We start from the raw sequence: 25,594 nt of genomic DNA on the forward strand, positions 1-25,594 counted from the left end.
TTTTGGAGTATGAATACAGGTATTGCTCCTGAAATTGTCACAATCTTCCTCTCGGAAAAATACTTGTTTAGTTCACATTTCAATTTGATTGGTGTACCATGACCTACTTTAATTAAGGCTAAAAGTAGATCAAATAGTTTTCTGGACTTTTTCTCATCATGGATACAGATATTGCACTGAACAGGCATGTACCGTTTGCGGTACTCTTGCTAAATCGAGGCAGGCTGCAGACAAACAAGTTGATGTTTCAACAATTTCGTTTAAAGTCGACAATTCACAAATTCTACGGTCAGTAGGACAATCTTGTTTGCCAATACAACCCGTCCTTGGATCAAATGCTGTCTGAAGCGTTTCATATCGATTATTAGGCCATTCTTTACCGAGTGTGACTGGATTACTCCGTTTACCTGATCAAGATAGAGTGCTCACTGTGGGTGTGACCTCTCTACAGGGGATGTTTACTCCTCCTAGGCACATGTGATATATCTAGGGGTGCGTATTTGCCCTACTCTTTATTTTGTATTCCTGATAGCAGTTATGAGATTGATCACTGTTCATTATTTTCACCTTCAATTTAAACATTCAGCCCATTTATCTAAATATAAACTTGACCCTTCCTGTGTAACATCCAATATATTCATCTAAATATCAAATCTACCCCCCCCCCCCCCTTACGAGTGTTTAGTGTCGTCTTTGATTATCCCCGGGTGTTAGATGTTATCTCAGCAGCTTCAGGAAAATAAAACCATCAAATATTTATGTGACCGAGTGACAGGCATGGAATGCAATTGGTCCATGACTGACTGACAGTAACACTAGAATTGCCACCCCCCCCCCCCCCCCCCCTTAAAAAAACAAAACACGGGACTGAAATCAATATACAAATTAATTTATTGCTTTGCATCAGATACATGTGTATGCAAGTTAGCAGCTATATCACCATGGTAACATGAAAATGTCCTGACTAGATGTGACAAATGCTGGGTGACATAGAAAAATCACCCAACCAGAATTTTAACTCCTTGAAAATTCAAAATCTCCAAAATACAAACACCATTATTAGTTTGTGTAGTGTTGGTACAAGATTTCTCCGTTTATTTTTCGAGATAACAGAAAAGACAAAGGTTTTAAGTAGAAACACAAAAATGGAATGTTGTCAGATTGTAACAATGGAATGAAAGAAATGGAAGTAGGGGAATGACAGATAAACACAGGAGCATGTGTAAATTTAACAAAAGCATTCAGCATCATCCTATCCGTATCCCACCGCTGTGGTTCTCAAAGAGATAGTTTTGTCACAACACAAGGATCCTTTCTGTGGAAAAAAAAGCGCACAAATAAATCACCTGTTTTTGGAAGTCCTCACAACCTTGTTCTGTATCACACTTGTAGAATATAACAGATCGCACAGAAATTTTATTCCTCTAAGCGTAGGACGTAAAAAAAAAATCATCACCATTCCGACAGAAACTGCCTAAGAGCAAAGAGCTAAAATACAGAATGAATATTGGTATACATAAATATACATGTAGTTAATATCAACAGTTAGAATGGGTAAAAATTTCAATAAGTTTTTAAATTTAAAAAAAAATAATTCAACAACCACTACATTTGTATAATATAAAAAGTGATAACCATGGAAATGTGTGCGATGGAACGAAGACGATAAATCTTATAGCTGCTAAACCAGATTAATGAAACGTTACATGCAAGTTATGTCTGATGATATCGTGCATGCTATGTAACATGGTATCGACCTCTATCACAAGTTTGTTCAGTTTTGCCTCTGCTAACCTACTGGCTATGAAATACATCATTATAAAAATCTTATTTCTGTACAGCATGTTCATCACATAACACGTATTTACAAGGACAATAAAATTGTTCATACATTTATATGCATCAGCAATGTATGTTTTGTTCTTCGATTTCTATCGAATGTTAATGGTGATTTCCATGGCTTCTCTTCTTCGACTAACTGATAATCATATCAAATTCTTACGAAGAATGGACATTTTCCTTGCTTGCTTTCATAGACATGAGGAAAAACTTAAATTAAAAAAAAGAGGCCAATTCTTTTGACAACTGACAAAATTAAACGCATTCACTGACCTACACAAACCATGTGCAAGTTAAAAACAAAACAGCTAACAAGTTCCTTTTCACAACTACAGCTGGCCTTGAACATAAATCCATAAACTAATTAGTAGTAGTTATATTAAATTCCTGCACATTTCATCATAATATCGTAGTATCACATCAAAAATATTTTAAATAGCAAAAATATACTTCAAAATTTGCCAACGAAAACACGAAAGTAAGTCGATACCGGGATAACTTCATACTGCACTTCCTGGCTGATAAAGCCTGATGTTAAACTTCCTGGCTGATAAAGCCTGATGTTAAACTTCCTGGCTGATAAATCCTGATATTCAGTTAATGAATGAACCCCAGACAATGACGGACTCCACACCTGAAGTCGGTGCTCGATCTCGGGTGATAAAAGCATTAATGACTTAATTGGTTAATTGCTAGTTTAAGTCTGACTGTCATTTCCCATTATGAAGTTGAGATTCAATATTTCTAAGTGTCTTTGATGCTTTCGGTTTTTCTTTTGGGGTATTTTCACCAGCCTCTTGAGCAAAAAATTTCATTTTGTCTCTGAAGGACATTCGATCAGACGTCGATTTCTTGGTGAAGGCATTGCCACCTTGAGCCTCCTTCTGGGCCATAATTCGACTGCGGGGGTCGCGGTACACTTCCTGTGAGCCTACCACTGTAGGTGTGATTTCTGTTGTTTTATATGACACATGATTTTGCTGGGGTGTATTACTGTGATCAAACACATTGTCCGGGGCATGATCGGGGGTAGAAGGCTGTCCGTATGGGGAATGGGGGTCATTCTGATCGGACGTGGACGACCGATATGAAGACTGTGAAGCGTAAGGTGTTCTGTCACTCTCACTTCCTACGCTATACGTGTTCCGAGTTTCTAACTGCGTGTTAAAGGACACCGATTTCTTGGCGACAGTTTCTGGCATATTTCTATAATTTGGATTGTTATTGTTCATGTTACGGAAGCCATTTTGCATTTCAGGGTTCCTATCATTCTGTCTGTTCATAACATGTACGTCGTACGAGGATCCCCTCATTGGGGGGGCAGGTACCCCGTACTGTGTGTGGGCGGGTAAGTTAGCATACTGCTGGTTGTACCCTGGGGGCTGGCTCTGAAGTCGTAATGCTTCCAGTCGCTGGGCCTCTTCTCTCACACGCAGTTCCTGATCCCGCTTCTCCTGCTCTCTTCGCTCGCGCTCACGAGCTTCTACTTCTCGTCGCTGATGCTCCTCCTGTCTTTGTCGTGCCTCTGCTCGAAGTCGCGCCTCCTCCTGCTCACGCTGGGCCTCCAGTTCTCGAAGTCTTTCTCTCTCCTATAAAGAGAAATGTGTTAAGACAGTTGCTTGTAGATCTCATGATCAGTTATTTATTTGGGCGATGGGGACAAATATTTTTATGTTTTGAAATAAAAAAGTTTTTAGTTGATTGACAGACGTGCATGATTTTGATTGGAGAATTTCTAATTGAGTGATAGAGGAATGTGATTTTGATTGGAGAGTTTTTAATTGATGGATGGGTGTGTGATGTTGATTGGAGAGTTTTACTGACTGACAGGTATGTAATTTTGATTGGAGAGTTTTTATTGATTGACAGAGGCATAAGATTTTGAATGGAGAGTTTTTAATTGACTCTGATTTTGATTGGAGTCTTTAATTGACTGGTAGAGGTGTGTGATTTTAATTGGAGTCTTTAATTGACTGGTAGAGGTGTGTGAATTTATACTGACCATTTCCTTCCTCCTCTGTTCCTCCTCTTGTTTCTTCTTCATCAGTTTCTCCTCCTCTAGCTTCATAATTCTCTTTTGCTCCTCGTAATCCTGGCGCTGTTTCTCACGTAAATCCTGAAACATGGAAAATAAATTTTATATTGCACAATATATCAATATGGCTCATGTGAAGAGCCAAGCTGCATAAATTGTGCACCTCAAATTTTATAGGCACATTCTTCATATTGCACTTTAACGTAGTTCCACACTCCTGTGACGTCATAAGATTTTGCAAAGTCAATAATTTAATGACTGGAACATAAATTTTGTTGGAGTCTTTTTCAATAGTTATTGTAAAAAATCTTGTTAGCCATAAAATATTTCAAAAGTCTTAGTTATATTTGAATAGTCAATGATGTGTTTCAAAATGTTGAATCCAAGGACAATAACTCTGTTTTCATTAAATTATTTATCAAGTCCATTAGGGCTGTTCCAGATATGATCAAATGGGGGGGGGGGGGGGGGGGGGGGGGGGGGGGGGTTGGGCGGCAAATGATATTTTTTTGTGTGGGTGGTCGTATTTTTTCATATTTTATTTGGTCCGTGGTTGGACTGTTAAAAAAATATTTATTATGGGTAGTGGGTAGTTTCTATTGTTTCATTTTGTGCCACGTGGGTGTTGAGTTTTCAGAATATTTTTATTGTCGCTCTTGTCGTGTTGGTTACAAAACGTCGGAGGGAAAATTGAAAACGTGCTTTCGAAATCGGAAGTAACATAGAACTATTCGAGTTGTCGCTCTTTGCAGCGCATAACTTTCCATTACGGCACTCTTCAAATTAGAGGCGCGTTTAGTAGGGTCCCTTTGGACGTGATGGCGGCGAACTCTGTTCTGTAGATTATTACAGTTTTCAGTGCATCGATTTTGGGAATATTTTGAAACCAATAGGTATTCCGTTTTCTAATAAAAATAGGCAAACCTTAGTTGATTTATACGAGGGTACCGATGCGTTATATTTATCAGTCAGTGTGATGGTGATATTGAGGCCTCCGGGCGCGGGCTCCATCAGAAGACGAACGATTCGTGGAAAAACATATCCATACCCATTTCATGATAATAGCATCGTTTGGACTCCCAATCTTTCCAACATTCCCGCCATAGATGCCTTTGATTGTTGATGTGACATCGTTTCTTCAGAACTACTGTGATACAATGTCGCACAGGCATTACCGCGTCATTGACTAGAATGTTTGTCCTGAAAACCTCTCGAGATTTGAACCGTTTTCATTTTTAAAAATATTTTTGTGGTGGGTCTGGTTAGTTTTTTTTTTAATTAGATGGGTCATTGTAAAATGAGTTGATCAATTTGATGGGTCATGGGGTAATTTTCTATTTTTTTTAATGGGTGCTTGGTATATACAAAAGGTGCCTCTTGACTCCCCCCCATGTATTTATTTCTGGAATAGCCCTTATGCAATAGATTTCCTATATTTTTCACAAACATTTTACCAAGGTGACAAGGAATTATTATCTGTGTCTTTTCATGAAATTACATACAATTTTAATCCATGAGTGGTTTTGAATAGCTCAGCTGTATGGTGCCAGACTTAGGTTTTTTAAGGGGGTATACATACTCTGGAAGCTATAGATTTGAAATTATTAAGAAAAGGTATGGATTTTTTCCCATAAATAAATATAACATATGTACATCTACTAATATAAACAAAAAAAATGATATGTAAACCATGCTATAAGGAAATTGTGTCCATATTTGTTTGTTTTTTAACATTTTGGAGAATAAGGCTAATTCAATAATTTTGCACTTATTGTACTAAAACTTGATGAACAGATTGAAAATGACATGTGTTTTAGTTATTGACATGTTTCCTGATAAATAAATGCAATTTAAATTATTTTTTTTTTGTTTTTATTTTAAAATAACAGATAACTGTTTCCAATGAATTTCATAAAAATCTACATAGGGGTACACTACTTCAGTAGTGTCTGTAATGAAAATTAATATGGAAATCCTTAACTATTTTGCCTTTTCTCATTACTCTGAATGTTAATTTATTGATTCCAAACAAAAAAATGCTACCTAAACCCCAAAAATCCAGGACTAAGGACCCACCTTAAGTAATATTTTAGTAGCTTTGATGATGACATAAAAGCTCTAATTTATGGTCACGCTAAGATATGAAAAACTCTGTTTATTCCTTATCATACTTAGAAATGCTGATACCATGTTTTGAGACTTACCCTCTGTTTACGCTGGTACTCTTCCTGTTCCCGTAATTTTTTCTCCTGCCTCTTTTGCAATCTTTGTTGTCTCTCCTCTCGTTCCATCTCGAACATTTCTAACTTCCTCTCCAGTCTGTAAACCAACAGAAATGATGTCAATTCACACCAAAAAAAGGAACTATACTAACAAAACCACAGAGGTCATTTCACACCAAAAAATTGACTATACTAATGGTGCTATCATGTTCTTTACATGTATTTTAAACCATTTTCCTTCAGACATATTTCACACATAAGCAGCATACACGTGCATGCACAATGTAAGACTCCATTGGAACTTCAAAGATATCATTTGAAAGTGCAGAAACCTGTGATTCCCCAGGCTCCTGTGAAGCACTGCTATATAGGTTAATGTTGCCTGAACCAAAACCCAATACTCTCCATGACAGCCACATTTATACACACTACTTACTGTCCAAACAGGATCTTAGCGTCCTCATGACTTCAAAAACAGGATCATGATGGAACATTTATTTTTACAAATCCCAGCAGAAAAATTCATTTGTTATTATCAAAGAAGCATGTCTGAAGAATTTATTAAACTTTTACAATTCTTAAGAGGAGCTTTAAATACTTTACTTTATTGACCCACCCAATAGTCAACAAATCACAGTATTCACCCACCCAACAGTCAACAAATCACAGTATTCACCCACCCAATAGTCAACAAATCACAGTATTCACTCACCCAATAGTCAACAAATCACAGTATTCACCCACCCAATAGTCAACAAATCACAGTATTCACTCACCCAATAGTCAACAAATCACAGTATTCACCCAACCAACAGTCAACAAATTACAATATACTTTACGTTTATTCCCCCTCCCAATAGCATATTCCTGGTTAACAGTAAAACTTCTCATTACTAGCCGATATTCTTCTTATAGAAATCAATGTGACATAATTGGATACCTCTGCATGCGATCTTTTTCTCGTTCGTACTCCTCATACAAATGCTTTTGATTCAGTTCCTCCAGCTTCCTGTGGGCCTTCACGATATCATCTTGAATGGTTTGAATCAAATATTCCCGACCCTACAGATAAAAATTCAAATCTTACTAAGTTTGCCACAAAAAACACACCTTCTCAGCCAATTACTGATTTTCTGAGAGAAATAAGCACTAGATCACCAACACATCACTAGAATGCACAAGAAATTTATTTGCTTCCAACCATATCATTTACTTGTAAATTATTTCTTTCAGTTTGAAACTTAAGATCCGGACCTTACTGAAATACCCATGGTATCCGCTCACAAGAATCTTCTACAATTTTAATCTTAAAGGGACTGGTTCACGATTTTTGATAAAAATATTTTTCATTTTGGATGTTAAACATTGAAAATATAACTCATTTAAAGTTGACAGCCAAACTTTTGACCTTCTGAATGCAAGAATAAAAGCAATATTTTAGCCTTAAATCTGTGTTATGTAAACAAAGACTCGAGCCATTTTATGTATACAAACAAACAAGTGAACTATTGATTTTGTAATATAAAGCATCTTAATTTTGCATAGTCACAAATTTTAACTTTTAGATGACATATTTTACCTAAAAATGTTTGAAATGTGAAAGATATGATAATCTTAGTTCGACATCCATTTCTTTTGAAAATTTCGTAAACAATAACATACTGCAATCTTTGTTTACAAAACAAATAAACAACTCTCCAAATGAGCTTCTGTGGTGATGTATAACCATAATTTTTATGTGAAATCTTTTAAACACATTAGACAGTAGATTTTGATCATTAAAAGTGAAAAAGAAAATTTTGGAGAAAATCGTGAATCAGTCCCTTTAAGATGTTGGTTTCCAGTTTTGACTTTGTTTTGTAATTTTAAAATAATTCGGAGAGCTAGCTTTACGAACATATTCCTCATTATAAACAAACAATTGATACATCTTCTTACTTTGCGAGAGGCCTCCGAGTCTCTTGTGAAGGTAAACTTCAGATTTCAGAGATTTGAAGCCTATAGCACTAACGACTGAATGGAGATTTCATACAACTTCATACTATCAAAATTCTACATTAATATTACATTTCACAAGAGAATAGAATACAGATATACACGATTTTGTGATATATCAGATAAACATCAATGCTTTTAATCGATTGAGTCTCTGTTTTCAAACTGTACGTATTCATTAGGAGAGTTTTTAATTTCGTTATTTTTCAATGATTGCAAACTACTGCAGTAAGACAATAACCAAAAATACTTTACACTTCGTGGGTAAATGTTGCAGAGCAATAATTTTTACAGGAAAACTATAATTATTTTGATATAGGTTCCTCTTGTCTCTGGAGTGATTCTAATAATGTAGGATACACCGTCTATGATGTCACACGCAAGTGACACGAGGAACTGCGTAGCTTACAGTATTTGTAATTCATTTTTTCCACTGGAGTTTTAGCTGTGTAACTGAGCTATCCACCTCGATATTAAGTCAAGGGAAGTAACTCATCTACTAATCCATGTGTAAAGACAGTTGCTAATGCCGCTATATAAAAGTAAAATGTATGTGTGGTCTTTATGTGATCAATGCAAACTATTCATAGTATTAGATATTTACAGGAGTTAAAATACAATACTCTCTTCCATTATAATTTCTTGTTTGCATCCTAATTAGTAATTCATGTACTGAAAGTGCTAGCTCCATTGATAAACAAATTGGTTCATTAGGCAGAGTGTACAAGAAGCATCCTGTGCATCAGCGTCCAATACAATAGTATTCTTTCCAATTAGTCTCAGTGAATGTGGTGTTAATCTATAATGGGCTTCTAAATAATAAATTCTGAGATAGTGTCGTCAATCAGTGCTTCGTTAGACAAGGAGAGAGAGAAAAGTGTGATACTTGCGTGAGATCATTATCCGATGTTAACAGCAGAAATAGAGATGTTAATTAGTGCACACTTACTACCTGAGTACGGCTCGATATTTCGGTATCAGAATCCTCGTCGTCATCGTCTCGGCTGGCACACTCCTGCACTCGGCGCTGAAACTCCTGTTCCAGACGCAACTTCTTCAACCTGTCTTGTTCCTGCGGACTGAGATACGACCGAGATTCCAGCTCATTTATCTCCATCTCACGTAACCGACTCATCTCTTCCTCCCTCATTTTGTTGAGTTTTTCCTGCTCCTCTCTGTCCCAGGGAGAAGCAAGAGGGCCTCCATCCTTTTGTGCCCTCAGGGCGACCTCATTCACCTCTGTCATCAACCTGTGTTTAGATAACTGAGGATCCATTTTCATTGGAGGCAGTGACCGCGATTTAGGATCATACGACTCGTACAAATTTTGATTAGCTGGATGTTGCATGGAAGAGTCAAATGGTCTATTTTGTTTCTCATATAGAATGTTTTGATAGTCATTACTGGGCTGTTGAAATCTGTTGGGCAGCGTGGCCGAGTGAGGAGGGTGCTGCTGTTGTGGTTCTACGAATCCCATGTTTCTCTGTTGTTGTGGCTGAACCCTCTGTTGAGGATGACCGAATCTACCCTGGTGTTGAAAACCACCAGGAGGCCCAAATCTTGGGTCGGCTGAATTTGCATATTGTGGATCTAATGAATATTCATTAGCTGGAGGAGGGGGTAACGGAGGTAAGACCTCTGGTAGGTCCTCGGGAGCTGGGGGTGGAGGAAGCTCGGGGGGAATCTCCTGGGGTGGGGGAGGCAACTCTGGGCTTTGATGCGTTTGTTGAGGGTAACTGCTGTCTCTGGGGGGAGTGAATTTTCCCCGAGGTAGACTGTTTGTCCGCGGGTCATGCTGATATCCAGCACTATGTGGTGGCATTCCTCGTCCCTGTGTATAGCTTACCTGGGAGGAGGGAACTTTGGGCGATCTTTGTTCTAGTTGCTGTTGAATTTTGGGCTCAAAGAAATGTGACTGGGTTTGTCTGTTATCTATATCCACTCTGGGAATGTCTGCGGGGGTCACTTTGGGAGCATTTGGTTTGGGAGCCACAGAGGGTTTTGGCATGGTAGGTGGAGGTTTCTTGCCATCAAGTTCAGCAGGCTTCAACTGGTGAAATGCGGGCGAGGCTTCGTTCTGCCTGGGAGAGGTGTTCTCGTAGAAGTTGAGTTGCCTGGATTCGTTGCTGGCAGTGTATCTTGGTATGTCGCTTTGGTTAACGTACCCACTCTGCATCTGTTGCTGTTGTGCCCTCATGTTGATGTAATTTGGATCCCGTTCATTATCGAAACTTCTCTCGTGAGGAGACTGGTGTGGAGAGTGTTGAGGGTGCCCATACCTCTGCTGCATCTCCTGAATCTTACCCAGGTTCACCTCCATGGACTTGGGTCTCTCCTCCCGACCAAAGTCTGGCTGGACCTGATGAGGGTAATAAGCAGACTGTGGCCTCTCCTCACGGCCGCTGGACCCCGAGTGCCTGGAAGAGGGAGAGCCTTGTTCCACATTCTCACGCAACTGTGGTTTCACTAAATGCCCCGGAGGAACATTATGATTCACATCAGTGTATCCGTGGTTACGCATGGGATCCTGTTGGTGCCTGGGGATTCTCGGATCAACGCTTGGGTGATTTTCATAATCGTTTCCCCGTGGATCATTGCGGCCCTGATTGTAATAGTCCTGGAACGGAACATTGGCATTCTGAAGCGCACCGACGGAAGCTGCAGGCCGCATGTTGTGCTGGTGATGAGGCGGGTCTCGGTGATCGAACGAATTGTCCATGTGAAGGTTAGCCATGGATTTGGACTTGGCATCTTCAACCCGGGGATCTCGGTGATGGGGAGGACGATGAGGAGAGTGCTGGGGCTGTTCACGAAGAGTTCTCCCCCCTGGCATCATAGAGGAGTCACCTACAAATAATAATGTATCATATGTAAGGATTAATTTCACCATGGTTGTAATACTGTACGCAAACTTTTGGGGGTTCTTTATCTATTAAGAATTTATTTTACCATGTCAAAATAAACTAAAATATTTTTAATCGTTAAGCATTCAATTATCTATATGATGATGTATTGTAATATCAAAAAGAATTATTTTATGCATGCATACCATAATAAAACATACACTTGGCAGCACACAACTATTTGATCATATTAGATTAAGTCCCCTTTCAATGATTCCCATGAAGGCCAGCTTTGTACAGTAAACTTACGACCACCTCTGTTTTTTTGCTGAATTTTATTCCTTGGATTTCTCGAGTACGAGCCACGTCCAGCCATCATGGTTGAATTCGCGGAGGAACTCAGAGAATTCCTATCCCACGAGTCCCTCATTGTGCTATTCAACAGGTGTGGACTCACAGGTGAGAACACTGGGTAGGGCGAGTTCAGAGGCTCACCCGAGTCATACGAAGTTTTCGACTCCCTGGTGTCACTAATCCCGCTGTCTGAGTTTGTGTTCTTCATCGAGGCCTTAAACATGTTGTACGATTCCATTGGTGACATGACACCGTAACTGTGAATGGAATCACTACCGCGGGCTGAATCGTAACTCTCCCCGAGAAAGAAGTCTCCCCGCGTGGGGATATAGAGGTCGCTGGACCGACTCCTCTGATGGTGAACCACTTTCTGAGGAGGCTGCCTTGCGCTCTGGGGTTGGGACACCTGTCTAACATGACCTTGAGATGCCTTCTGTGGGTGACCTTGTGATGCCTGCTGTGGGTGACCTTGAGATGCATGCTGTGGGTGACCTTGAACTACCTGGTGGTAGGGACTAGGTGGGTGGGTGTATTTTGTTGTGGGGTACTGAGTAGGTAATTGTGAGGCAGAGTGACTTCTAACATGTTTTGGGACTAGCGGAGCAGGACCCTGGGGACAATACGTGGCTGGGGAGACAGACTGACTGTGCACAGTGTATGCAACAGGACTATAATTTTGGTCATGGTCAACTCCACCCAGCGAATGGGTTCTCTGAATTCCACTAGTTCTCATTTTGTTATAATGTCTAGCTTTAAGGTTTTGAAATGAACTACGAGATTGAGTTTTCTCTGCAGGAACAATGTTCATATTATCATTTGTCAAGAAAGCCTGTCTGTGTTGCTGCATTGGAGGAATATTTCCAAAGTACTGTGGGTGGTTATGGTTTGGGAGATTTTGCTGAGAGTGCATCTGTCTCGGTCTCTGCATCTCACCAACAGATTTACTCCGTGGTCGATGTCCCACCTGACCTTGACCTTGAGATCGATACATTTTGAGATCATCCTGCAAATCTCTCAAATCCACCACACTTTCTTTCTTCTTCTGACGATTGTCCTTCCGGACAGGTTTGCCACTAGACTGAGACACGGGTCTAGGAGCAATTTTATCTACAATCCCTAACTTGTGTCTCGTCTCCTCCTCCATGTTTGAGGCGCTCTTGCTGCGGGGCTTTTGGTAGGTGAAGGCCCCAGGAGCAGACTCCGGGTCAGGCCTCCTGTTTCCTATAAAGGCTTGCAAATCAGTTTCCAAAATGATGCGCCACAAGGCATCCTGACGTCCATATATCACCTCCATGTCCTTATTGGGGATTCCTGATCTATACTCTGGTTAAAATGGAATACATGTACAAATTTATGTAAGATTACGTATTATCCCTAACACATATTTGAGAATCTGAGAAAGAGATGAACATTTTATTGACGTAGAGACATTTATCTATTGGATATTTTTACAAACTTTACTTTGATGATTCGAGTTGCATGAACGCAAGATTTCCTCATAGAAATGCCTCTACCAAAAAATTGTCATTTCTTCTCATCTTCAAACTCTGCTGTGATCCTAACAAACCTAACGACCCTTGCCCTTTTCCCTGACTCTTCCCGTTGTGATACTTACTATTTAGAGCTGGTGACGATCGATTGTGGGGGCTCTGCATGGCCTGTTTCTGCCGAGGGTCCATTCCAGGCTGGAATGGGCGTGTTCGGTCCATGTCTGGGCCTGCGTTGTAGGGTGGAGGTCCTTCCTCTGAAGGGCGGTGTTTAGAACTTTGTGGGCTTGATGGTTTTTTTGGTGAAGCTGAAAAACCAGTAAAAGGGTTGAAGAAGACATGCTTATACTGATTGTTTCATAGCTTCACTTCGTTTTCATCATCCAGGCTCGATTTACCCATTTCACATACACAATAGTAGTGAAGTTATCATAATATTGACGGAAAGTTTCATAAAAATTCTTTTATCATTTGATGATGGAGAATTCAAACGACAACTACATTTCCCAATTTACCAGTGATAAACTGGTTTGCAGTGATAGATTTTTATGACCACGATAATCTTAAACAAATACAAACCAAAGTAAAGGTCTTAGTTTTACAGCGAGAAATAGTTGCAATGATATGAAATGTTTTCGCAAGCGAAGAAAAGTTGGCTAACAGTATTCAGATTACATGGTCATTTAAACTTATTGCAAATTGAAAAGATTTAGTCTAAATGTGATACTTGGGGAAGTAATGGCTGACATCTTGATTACTGACCTCTTGGCAATACAGGGGAGGGCTGGCTCAGCAGAGTAGCTAGACCATGGTAAAAGGCTCCTTGTTTGACGACCTTTAGTGTGACTGTCTGTCCAGTTCTGGTCATCAACTCAGCAGCCCTGTAACAAGACAAACTAACGGTCAGAGAAAATCTCAACAGGTGAATTCTCCACAAGACAAATTAATGGTCAGAGGAGATCTCCAAAGATCAAACTGATTGTCGGAGGAGATCGCCACAGGACAAATTTAAAAGTCAAAATGGATTTTTTAAAAAAACATCTAATGGGTTTTGTGTCCTTTAACATTTTCTTAGAAAGCACCTGGCAGATTATTCTCATGTTCCTCTGACACATTATTTACAACAAATGCATCATTTTGTATTTTAAACTAGGAGAGTGCATCATTTTGTACATTGTATCAGGAGAATGCATTATTTTGAATCTAATTAGGAGTGCGTACTTGTCTTGAGAAAGGCCGACCAGTCCTTTGCCGTCTACCTCCAATAGCTGGTCCCCTGCTTGTAGTCTGCCATCCTGGAACAAAAAAGGAATTTCATGATTAAGTTTATTATTAGTGCTCACTGAAATTTTAGATGAGCATGCTATAAAGAGAGTTCTGATAATTTTCTTCGAATACAAGACAAGCTTGAAAAATAAGCTTGCAAAACAGTACTTCAATTTCATTCTAGACAATTCAACACCACCTTCACTTCATTCTGCACAGTCCAATATGACCTTGATTTCATTCTAGACAATACAACATGACCTTGACTTCAATCTACACGTTAATATGACCAAAATAATACTCTGAGTGCATCATGGTCTCCTAAAAAGTTGTACTCGATCAAACAATCGGATTGAAAATGAATGGTTCCACTTCCTTTTAAGTTTTAAAACATAAAGAAATTGTTAATTCATGCACATAACTTCATGCCTTGCTTATCAATCCAGGAAATCTCCTTAAAGCTACGGAAGAATGTCAAAATATATCCCCAAACATCATACATACAGCGCTACAAGCAAACATCTCCTAGCTGTACCTCTGCTATCTACCAGGAGAAAGTGACCGTAAAAAATCAATTCTTTTTCTCCAATCTACATAACCACAATGCAGGCGTTCAATTTATTTTTTTCAAAAAAATATTTGAAGAACAATAGAGACATGCCTCACATCAGGCAGTTGTATTATTTGTATACAATTAAAATACACACAACAAAACCCTGTACTGTTAGATGTCGTGTTAAGATTTAAACGCTGTGTACAATTTTTTTTGCAGAATACGTTTGACGAGCTTTTTCACCTATTGAACACGAGGTATTTTTCATAATAAAGCAGCTTTACTTTGAAGTCAATTGTCAAACACTGTATAAAGTTAAATAAACACTCAGGCAAGGCTATCCACAGGGGTACATACATAATGTGCTTCTCTACCAAGGAGAACCATAAAGACCTATCAAATAATTTAATGTACGATTCACTCAGACCAACAAAAAGAAAGGCATAAAATGAACACCAACATATCTAATATCCCTCGGAGAACATATCCTCTGAAGTGTGTCCATATTTCTATATGATATTTGATGGCCTTCAAGAGTTTGCAGGCATGTCTGAGCAACAACCATATTCACCAGTCAGTTTAGTCATAATCACCAGTCAGTTTAGTCATAATCACCAGTCAGTTTGGTCTTAATTGCCAGTCAGTTTGGTCAGATGAAACATTATTTATCTACAGATCTGATAATGGACACATGATTCCTTCCTTATTAAGTTAACTTTTCTCTTTGTAGCGACTTGAAGTTTAGTGAAGATATGTCATTATCACAAAAAAAAAATTTGATAAGTGCAACTTCAGAAGTCATCACGTAAAGAAATTCCAGTATTACAAGGACCCTGTTTATACTGTATATAAATTACAAGGATCCCATATATTATGTAAAGAAATTACAAGGATCCCGTATATTATGTAAAGAAATTACAAGGGTACTGTTTATCATATATGATAAGTATGGAGTATTGAATATGTATCGGTGTAAAAAGCAATAATTACACATCTTGTACCACACCCACTTACTAGAGTTATTTTTAACCCACCAAAACGTATCACAGATTTAAAACAAAGTCCATATATGGTATGTTAAGGTGTGCAACTGTCCTGATCATTGTTAGAGGTAGTTCAGTAATAAGGAATAATTTTTATAGGATGATTGAATGCATGTGTCACTCGAATACTTACAAGAGCAGCAGCGCCACCTGGAACCACCGATTTGATATAGATACCACTAACTTTCTGTCCCTCGCTCTGAAATAAATAGTTTCAGTCATTAACAATGACAGAACAAAATCAAGCCTCGAAGACTTTATCCACTAAATCTGTGGAAACTGACAGGGTTTGAGTCTATCGCTGGACCTTCTGAGACTAATTTGTATTTGGTTGTATGTAAATTTCTCAGTTCATGCAAAATCAAAGGTCAGTGGGCGGGGACTATAAAAATTAACATGCATGGACTGCCATGTGTATTTCAATTTCTATTAGGCAGTATTTTAGTTTCAGATACACGTATGAATACAAGGAATCACTGTCTAGTTTGTTGGTTATGTGAGGTGATTAACTACGATGAAAGTTTGACATGATAATTTATGCGTTATGCAAATTATCGTGTTTTCCGTTGTAGTTATCACCCCCACATATAACAAACAAAATTGAGAGTGAATCCTTATATACAGACAGAAGTATCCAAATGTGCTCCGAACCTTCCCCATCAACTGTGTACATACAATGCTTTCATATCGGTACTTTAGGACTATCATCAAACATAGCGTTATACACTATTTTCTTCATCAAATGAATTACGTAACAGTCCGACAGTTTTAAATGAATTACGTAACAGTCCGACAGTTTTATCGATCTTTACAGAGTGTTACTGATACTGACAAAACTTAAGTCTGGAATTCACCAGACACCTATCTACTGCTACATGTATCCTGTGTTATTTGATTTTATCAGATAAAAGCTGTCAATGTGTTGTCTACAAATTGATACATCTACAGGTTGTCACAAAAATAAATACCCACCTGATGTGTGATGAACCAGGAATGCCACTCGGGTACAATTATCAGTCTCTAACACTCTGTAATCAACTCACAAGTTATGATAATAACCCACCCCACAAAAAACAGTGTCAAATACTATAGGTCTACATATAATACGATCAGCAGAGTTCGAAGACAATGGATATAGACTCTGTCAAGCATGATGGAAAATGCTAGAATGTTGGCTACCCCATTTCCCCTCATATGTCCAATTAATTAATTTCATTCTGATCATTGATGCAGTGGAGAAAATATAATTTCAGAAACTATTATAAGCAGCTACACACAATCGAACTCGCTGTCTTCCAAACAGCTCTATACAATCGAACTCGCTGTCTACAAAACAGCTTAATGCAATCGAACTCGCCGTCTACAAAACAGCTTAATACAATCGAACTCGCTGTCTACAAAGCAGCTCAATACAATCGAACTCGCTATCTTAAAAACAGCTCAATACAATCAAATTCGCTGTCTTAAAAACAACTATACACAATCGAACTAGCTGAACACTTTCATTGTTTGACAACTCAAGAAAGGTATTCTGTACCAACCCTGTAAAACATTCTGTGGAATTTTATTTCTATTTGACCAGCATTAACACAGACAAACGCTCAGCAAAACTTCCACATTCCTTTTAAGGTCATGCAGATTTAATACCAGAAAGATAAGAGAGGAGGGTTTACTGTCACTTCACAACAGATAACCCCCCCCTACTTCCCCCCTCACAACAGATAAACCCCCCTACTTCCCCCCTCACAACAGATTAATGACAACCAAATCTCCACATCACATCCCAAACAGATTATTACACTATCTCAAAATTTATGTTTGATTTCACAAGTTTCACTTTCAAGGATTTTGCACAGGTGTGTTTAGATTAGAATTTATCAACTGTCAATAAACATGTCAAACAAACCAATACAGGTCTGTATCAAACCACACATTCCCTAGACTTGTAGAAATATAACTAAATGGGACTTCAAAAATAAAAATTCATAAATCAAAATCATGCTTAAATCAATTTGATAAATCAAATCATGCTTCCTAAATCGGTTTGATAAATTTAAATCATGCTTATATTAATCAGTTTTGAGGATTCTGCAAATTTCTAAAGTTTTCCACTTTTGCTCAGACATTTAGGTATTCAAAGTATAATGAAAGGAGATTTTGAATGACTGTATACATTTACTGTTAAATAATGATGATGTCCATAGTGTTTATTTCAATTTCACAAGTGGCTTAGTGCTAATTAACATTTCATCTATATATTACAAGCATTCCATTCTATTCTCCTTGGCTAATAAATTAACACCAAGTCCATTTTTAAAAAATTCTAATGAGACTATTTTTTGTATCCAAAAAAAAAAAAAAAAAAAAAAAAAAAAAAAAAGTGGTAACAATTTCAATTAGATGTTCTGTAGGAAATTGGATAACAGAAATTACCAGAATTTTTCTTTTAACAATCTGATATATCATTTTCATCATCATCAATCATGCATGACTGTGTAGAAAACAGTGCCATTAAATGCCCTATCATCCCCACACTGGTCTATTTTGGTTCTCGGATGATTGAACTCTCAGGGACGACTGTGGTTAGCTAACTCTGTCTTAGGCTCTTATGTTTTGTTTGTTTCTCAGATTTAAAACTTTGCCAATTAACCTGTGTGATAGAGATATCTTCCTGATCATATCCCTCAAATCTACACCAGTAAAAGACTTCACTCCAACACATGGGCCCTGATCTGCCTGGAGAGAACAATTGTGTTGAGAGGATTAAGTGAGCAAACATTTCAAAAACAGACATGGAACTGGATCATCCCCAATTTACAGACCAGGATCAGCTGTTCAATCACATAAAAGAGCAATGCTTGTTTGGCAGGGCTCCCAAAAGTCCCACAATCTCAGTCAATAGATGAAAACTCTGGTCTTACAGCACATCAATAAACGAAGCACCCCGCCCCCTATAGGTATTTATGACTGCCATACTGGTTATACTGATAGGTTGCAGACTTTAAATAAGACTTATTTTAATCCACCTCACCTGAAATAACAGGCGAATTTACTACAATGTGCTATTTTTGTCCTTATAAGCTGCGTCACAACCTTTTCCCTGTGCAGCAAGTCCACTTTTATAAAGAATTGCATACCTGTAATTGTTCAAATTTTCTCCCACACATATTTCTTTATCTTTCATAGGCAAATTCTCCAGAAATAATTTGAAAAATTTATGATAATAACCATCAAATTGTAAAATTGGTTGATTAATATTTCAATGTTGAAACTTGTATAAAAAAAAAAAAAAAAAAACACCCTGCAAAACTTTGCAAATTTTAAAACCACAAAATGAAATTTCAATACATTAAATCTTATCTGAGTGCTGTTTAAGACTACCTTATCTTGTGTTATCAGCTCGGCAAAACCAAACTTTTCTCTGGTCTTTAGAAAATGCACTTCAGAGATTTCAGGACTATTTATACAAGTCCAAATGGTGCTTTACACAGATTGGATACAAAACATTTTTGCAACTATGTTTAGCTACACAAAAAGCAGTGGATTGACTTGTGCTTTCTTTAGCAGTCAAAGTGGTGTAAGTAATGAGTTTTAATGTGATTGAGATCTAGACAAACATGGAATTCACAGACAAACTCCACCGATGAAAATGTTTCAAATCAACTTTTGTTTGCTTTAGAATAACAGTTTTTAAATTTTTCACAAAATAATCTTTCAATTTAAATCCCATTTCTCTGACAATTCTTTAGATTAAATGTCATTAAAACTTTTCAACCTTGATCTTTTTTTTATTGTGTGGGTTATTGATAGTCGGACAGATAACTACAGGTTCGAATTCTCCACCGACATCGTGAGGTAAAAGTGCTGGTTTTTCTGTCTCAGATCACAGAATGTTTAATACAGTTTCCATCATGCCTGACATGCCCATTATTGCATCAATACACCTTCAATGCATAATGAAATTATACAACATAACATTAAATCAATTTGTCATCTTAAGGTCTACATAATGACTCAAGCATCAGACATTCTATGACATAATGCTTACTGTCTGCATTCCTCAAATGACTTCACACATCAGCAGTTTAACAACAGAGTTATGCAATATTTTCAAAATGAATTAGATCATTTTAAGTGACTTTAGAAAAATTAAAAGATTTGGAAGTTGAAATAATGACAAATGCTACAGATCTACATCACCAGCGTATTCACCGCATCCAACCGGATACTTCCAGAGACAGTGATCCAGAATAGAAGTTATGGGCCAGTACTGACTGGCAGTGTCTGCGATAATCCAGGGACAGTTAATATGGAACAGTATTGACTGGCAATAAGTCTTAGATAATCCAGGAACAGTTAATATGGACCAGTATTGACTGGCAGTGTCTTAGATAATCTAGGAACAGTTAATATGGACCAGTATCGACTGGCAGTGTCTGCGATAATCCAGGGACAGTTAATATGGAACAGTATTGACTGGCAATAAGTCTTAGATAATCCAGGAACAGTCAATATGGACCAGTATTGACTGGCAGTGTCTTAGATACTTCTAACTGCTCAATGATGCCTCTAACTCTCCCTCCACAAACAGTCAAAACATAAAAACACTGCCTGGTTAAATGATCTAATCCAGAAAAGAAAATCTTATTACCATGTATGGTATACTAAATTAAACTCCGATTAAAATAAATCACACTCTCTAAATACACAGTAGAAAATCCCCTCCACTATAATGTTTATCGCTGGTTAAAGTAAACTTCAGCCATTTGTACCTAAAGTGGTATTTATATTGCACAATCCAAAACAGATTCCTGAACTGACCACCGCCATCGACACGTTTAAAAATTCAAATTTCCTGTAAATCCCTCCAATATTAAATGGAAAGAACTTGTAGCAAGCATTTGGCTAGCCCCAAATAAAACGTGATGCAAACATTTAAATGACCCAGTGTCACAGGTAGAAAAACCACTCAGGTGAGACAAACTTTAGTACAATCATTTTGACTGCTATCAATCCGTCGATTTGACAAAAAAATCTCAACATCTCATGAGGTAACAGTGCCAAAGGTATTCAAATAAATCCAGGTACCTCCATTTCCTTTACAGGTAATACCCGACACTGATAACGGGGTCACGAAAGGTCGCTGCATTTACACAATATTTACGGTCCCCTTTGTACCTGTTTAAGAGTATGTTTTGAGGGGAGTTTTTTAAGTGTGGAACAAACACAGACAATCAAAACATAGTAAACAAGCATCACTCACACTAAGACTTCAATCATATATCAAACAAGAAATATGTAAAATTTAACAATTGAAAGTTCAACAAATTTTTAATAGGGTGGTAAATTTATATCTGTCCATCAGCACCTGGCAACAAAGTCCCCTGTCTAAAACGTAATGAGGCATAAATCCTTCAATTCAACAAGACAAATTGACAGCCCACATTTCTGAGATCAGATTGCAGTTATGGTGCACACACACACACAGGCACCTTATCATTACTTGATACATTGATCACAGTTGTGTCCCCTTACAATATACTTTCACAATGACAGACTGTAGAAATGCCAAGAGTGCAAAAGATTATGAAGTTTTGAAGTCCTCAGATTGCAAAATATTTAGGAGTGATGATAATGAAATAATTTCTTCTTGACAGCAGTGCCCTTACTCTTGTGATGAAATTGTTCAGATGTGTAAGAGGGGGTGGGGCTGTTGGAAGGAGAATGTACGACAATGCCACAAAGAAACTAATGCTCACTTCAATATCAGCTTTCACTTTGAGATGTATATCTAAATGATTATTATCCATTGATGCTAACAGTACTTTATAGTTATAGTCCTGCCGGGCTTCGTGTTTACTGGCCACAACTCCAGTATAAAGTAATTCTTGTTACAATCAATAAGGCAGTATTTATAGACTACATTAACAGCTTATGATAGAAGAAACCACAACAATAAGCCAGCTATAGCATCTCTCTCCAGGAGGCTGTTGACTGTTTGAACCCCGGGTTCACACACAGAATGAACATTGAACCCCAGGTTCACACACAGAATGAACATTGAACCCCGGGTTCACACACCAAATGAACATTGAATCCCGGGTTCACACACAGATTGAACATTGAACTCCGGGTTCACACACAGAATGAACATTGAACCCCGGGTTCACACACAGAATGAACATTGAACCCCGGGTTCACACACAGAATGAACATTGATCACACCCGTCATTGACTGTGCGAGATACTAAGCACTGAAGTACAATAAACTATTCATCTGTACACTCAGTTTTTGCTTTGCTTTTGTTCAACTTGTAAAAACATTCAGTTTTCTAAATAGAAAAAACAATTAACACCAAATTCTACTGACCTCAACAGTCATATTCACCCCAATAACTGCTCCTACCTGTGATCAATAAAATTCACAGCAGCCAAATCCCCCCCCCCCCCCCCCCCAATAACTGCCCATCTCCGTGATCAATGTTATTACTATCAATATGCAAATAATTCCTACCCATTGCAACTAGTTCTAAGCTCGAAATCTGCTCAACTAATCAGCAGCAGTTTTTTTAATTTCTTCCAAGTTTTAAAAGCACAACTCAATACAGTAAAACATGATTATAATGAACACACTTATAACAAATGCATGCTTATCGCGAAGTGACATTTATTCCCCTATGAGAGTGAAAATTTTATTGGATATAACGAAGTTTCATTATAACAAACTATTTTTCACTGGCCTTGGAGGTTCACTATAAACTGGAAAATTGTTGAGCGTGGCGGAAAACAGTAAAACAATCAATCATATATTCTCTTTAAAAAACGGAGCACTTCACGTCACACAAAGCACTTCACGTCACACACAAGCGTGTGACAGCAAGGCTCTAACAACCTGTGTGCTGCCTGTATTCCCTATTCACAGACATCCTGAGCTCACTATGTTCATGTCCATGAAGATTGGGGGGTCATTTTACCTTGCAAGTATCATTTTAACAAGCCAAGAGTATAATATACAATATCTAAAATATTGACCATTAGTTTGTTCTCAATGTACAGTCATGAGGCTAGGACTGAAGCCCTGGTTGACAGCTTGATAACTTCATATAGAGCAAATAATCAGATTTGCAACAAAATTTAAACGGGACAATGAATATATGATTGATATATTCATACAATCGAGATGAACTTTGTCCTGAAATACTATGATGACGTGATTTCTCTATGCCTTCATATTTATAAACTTCAGTCCATCTTGGATGTCCAAGTCTTAAAAAAAACACCCAGAGTGTCTTGCTCTTCATCACATACGTACTGTTTTACTTCAGACATTTTAACCAGAAAACTAATTTTTCATGTAGCGGTAGATGTTTATATAAAAAAATTTCAACACATTGTACAAGTGTATGTACACAATTTTCTATAAATCAGCATTGTATGTACACAGTTTTCTATGAATCAGCATTGTATGTGCAGTTTCCTATGAATCAGCATTGTATGTGCACAGTTTCATATGAATCAGCATTGTGTGTGTAGATTCATATGAATCAGCATTGTATGGGCACAGTTTCATACGAATCAGCATTGTGTGTGTTCATTTTCATAATAAATCAGCATTCTATGTACACAACATATTATGAATCAGGATTGTATGTGCACAGTTTCCTATGAATCAGCACTGTATGTGCATTGTTTATATTTAACATTGGTAAACTTCTGTCTTTTGGAGGTTTTTGCTCAATTGATTTCTAAATCTTTTTTTCCTTTAACCAATATTTCTTATTAACGACACCAATCTTTGATACCCAATAAGAAATGGGCAGCAGACACTTCACACACCAGCCCTCTTTTACTTGCTTAATTAAGTATGTCAACATGTAGCATTGCAGTTCATACCCTCATGTATTTTCAAAAATGCAATTAAATTTTTATAATTACATTCTATTTTCATTTTTGTTGGAATTCCCAGCTATTAAAATAGACATATATACTACCATATATACTCGCATATACTAGCAAGTCGACCTGCGTATAAGTCAGACAGTCGCTGATCCCCCCCCCCCCCATTTTTTAGAGAAAATTCTAGGAACTAGACATTGACCCTTTCATTAGTTCAACTGAATTTTCTTTATCAGATTGTCTGTCAACTGAATATCTATCTTAACGAGAGTTGTGTTTCTTTGGTGTATAACATCTCAGTGGTTAGTACTTAGTCTCGTAACTTGTTGATTCGTCTCGGATTAAACTTACACTAACAATTTAAAATGTCGGAAGTTGTTTGGCAAGAAAAAAAAAAGCAACATGCGTGATTCGGTGGTACCGAAGACTTGAATCAAAATTTTATTCACCAAAAAAAAAACCAACCCTGAATTATGTGCGAGTATACATGGTATATTTATCAGGATTCATACGCGCATTGTTTACAACTGCAATATATTCACGAGAAAAAGGCTATCACTACAGTTTGTAAAAAAACCCATTACAAATGTAAATATTGAGAGACAGAAATAAAATCACTGACCTTTGGCGTGGCCTCCACTATACTGAGTCCCATGCTGCCTTTGACCTTGCTGAAGGTCACTGTGGCTATTTCTGGTTCCTTTGGCAACTGTTGTTGTCGATCACCATGGTGACTAGGCGGCTGTGGGTGTTGCTGGGGGCCCTTTCTCACAGCCTGTTAACAAAACCAAATGAATTTGTAGACAGTTAACATTAAATTCATTTCAACAGCGAACTAAATTCCCTTCACAAACCACCAATGAACAACTGGCCTGATGCTGTGGTTGAGGAGACTGATTTTCGAAGGCCTGTTGTTGAAGACGAAGATTACCAGAGATTTTGTACAGAGCAGAAAACATCCTTTACAATCCTAAGAGGGCCACTACACGGAATCTCAAGAATATGATCAACATAATGAAGGCATCTGAAGCTCATGAAAATCAAACGATACGAAAAATCAATGTAGACTTATGAATACAGATATTGCTTATCGCAGACAAAATGTCATTAGATCAATTAGTGGTCTTGTCAGTTACATAGCTAGGAAATATGACATCAATTTTCAACATGCTGCTAAATGTTATTATTACTTGACAGAACAACAGCTTTAGAGAAAATACTGATGCAAAACAATAAGCATTAATATTCTAACGACATTGCTGCAAGGAAATTGATTTCTGTCTCCGAGTGGGTATAGAAGCTTTTCATGAGATACACAATAGGCAAAACCCATTGTAGAAGAAAAAATTTGCAATGTCAAAACCAGATTGCTAGTATTACAGCCTATAACAGTACAATATATTATTTTTGTTTTTCATCTGACGTAAATTGATATTCGTTCAATATTCAAACTTTGGGGGGAAAAAATGCAATGAAACAAGGTAAGCCTCAATAAACAGCCTCTTCTAGATAAAATGAAATGATTTACATATTAGTCAGATAAATCCTATTCTAGGTAAAGTGAAATGATTTATAAATCCAGATACACCCTATAAGAGACTTGACGACTCAGTAACGGGGGCACAATCCAGCCTTACGTTGATCCATATCGTGGCGTATCTTCTCTCTCTAAACATGAACTGTTTCAGAGGCGTTATCATCCCTTTTCTTGCCAATTTGTCACGGCATGACATTCTGCGATATTTTATTTCCCGTCACAGGAAACACATCGGGAAATGTGTGTGACTTTATATTACATGGCTATCCACTTAATGCTGATTTAACCCCCCCGGGTCAAAGACTTACACTCGGTCAAACAAATTTCACAAGTCACCAAATTGCCCTGTCCATAATTAGGCGAGGAAAATTCACAACAGGCGAACTATTTCTTAGAATATCAGTCTTTTAATTTAGTCTGATGTTATAGTACGACTGAAAACAGACAGAAAAACTCAATTACTGATGCATAGAGCGATTCTGATTGTAATCATTAATTTTTTTTTTGCCTTTAGCCAGTGTTGA

At 37.7% G+C, this 25,594-nt stretch overlaps 1 protein-coding gene across 4 annotated transcripts in view; it reads right to left on the minus strand.

The window, feature by feature from the left end:
• Positions 1-872: 872 nt before the first annotated feature.
• Positions 873-25,594, minus strand: part of LOC125674462 (afadin-like) — a 58,367-nt gene continuing 33,645 nt past the window's right edge. Inside the window, exons 17-27 of one of the 4 annotated variants that reach the window (XM_048911606.2) lie at positions 24,156-24,308; positions 15,771-15,836; positions 13,997-14,070; positions 13,538-13,656; positions 12,904-13,083; positions 11,244-12,611; positions 9,044-10,938; positions 7,037-7,158; positions 6,079-6,193; positions 3,842-3,955; positions 873-3,428 (exon numbers count right to left, since the gene is read on the minus strand). In XM_048911606.2, the coding sequence (XP_048767563.2) occupies positions 2,550-3,428; positions 3,842-3,955; positions 6,079-6,193; positions 7,037-7,158; positions 9,044-10,938; positions 11,244-12,611; positions 12,904-13,083; positions 13,538-13,656; positions 13,997-14,070; positions 15,771-15,836; positions 24,156-24,308 (5,085 nt within the window). In that variant the 3' untranslated portion in view covers positions 873-2,549. Of the gene's footprint in view, positions 3,429-3,841; positions 3,956-6,078; positions 6,194-7,036; positions 7,159-9,040; positions 10,939-11,243; positions 12,612-12,903; positions 13,084-13,537; positions 13,657-13,996; positions 14,071-15,770; positions 15,837-24,155; positions 24,309-25,594 lie in introns of all 4 variants that reach the window. The other 3 variants (XM_048911605.2, XM_056160239.1, XM_048911607.2) reach the window with 3 other exon arrangements.

This window comes from Ostrea edulis, chromosome 3 (assembly GCF_947568905.1).
Source record: "Ostrea edulis chromosome 3, xbOstEdul1.1, whole genome shotgun sequence".
Taxonomy (NCBI): domain Eukaryota; kingdom Metazoa; phylum Mollusca; class Bivalvia; order Ostreida; family Ostreidae; genus Ostrea; species Ostrea edulis.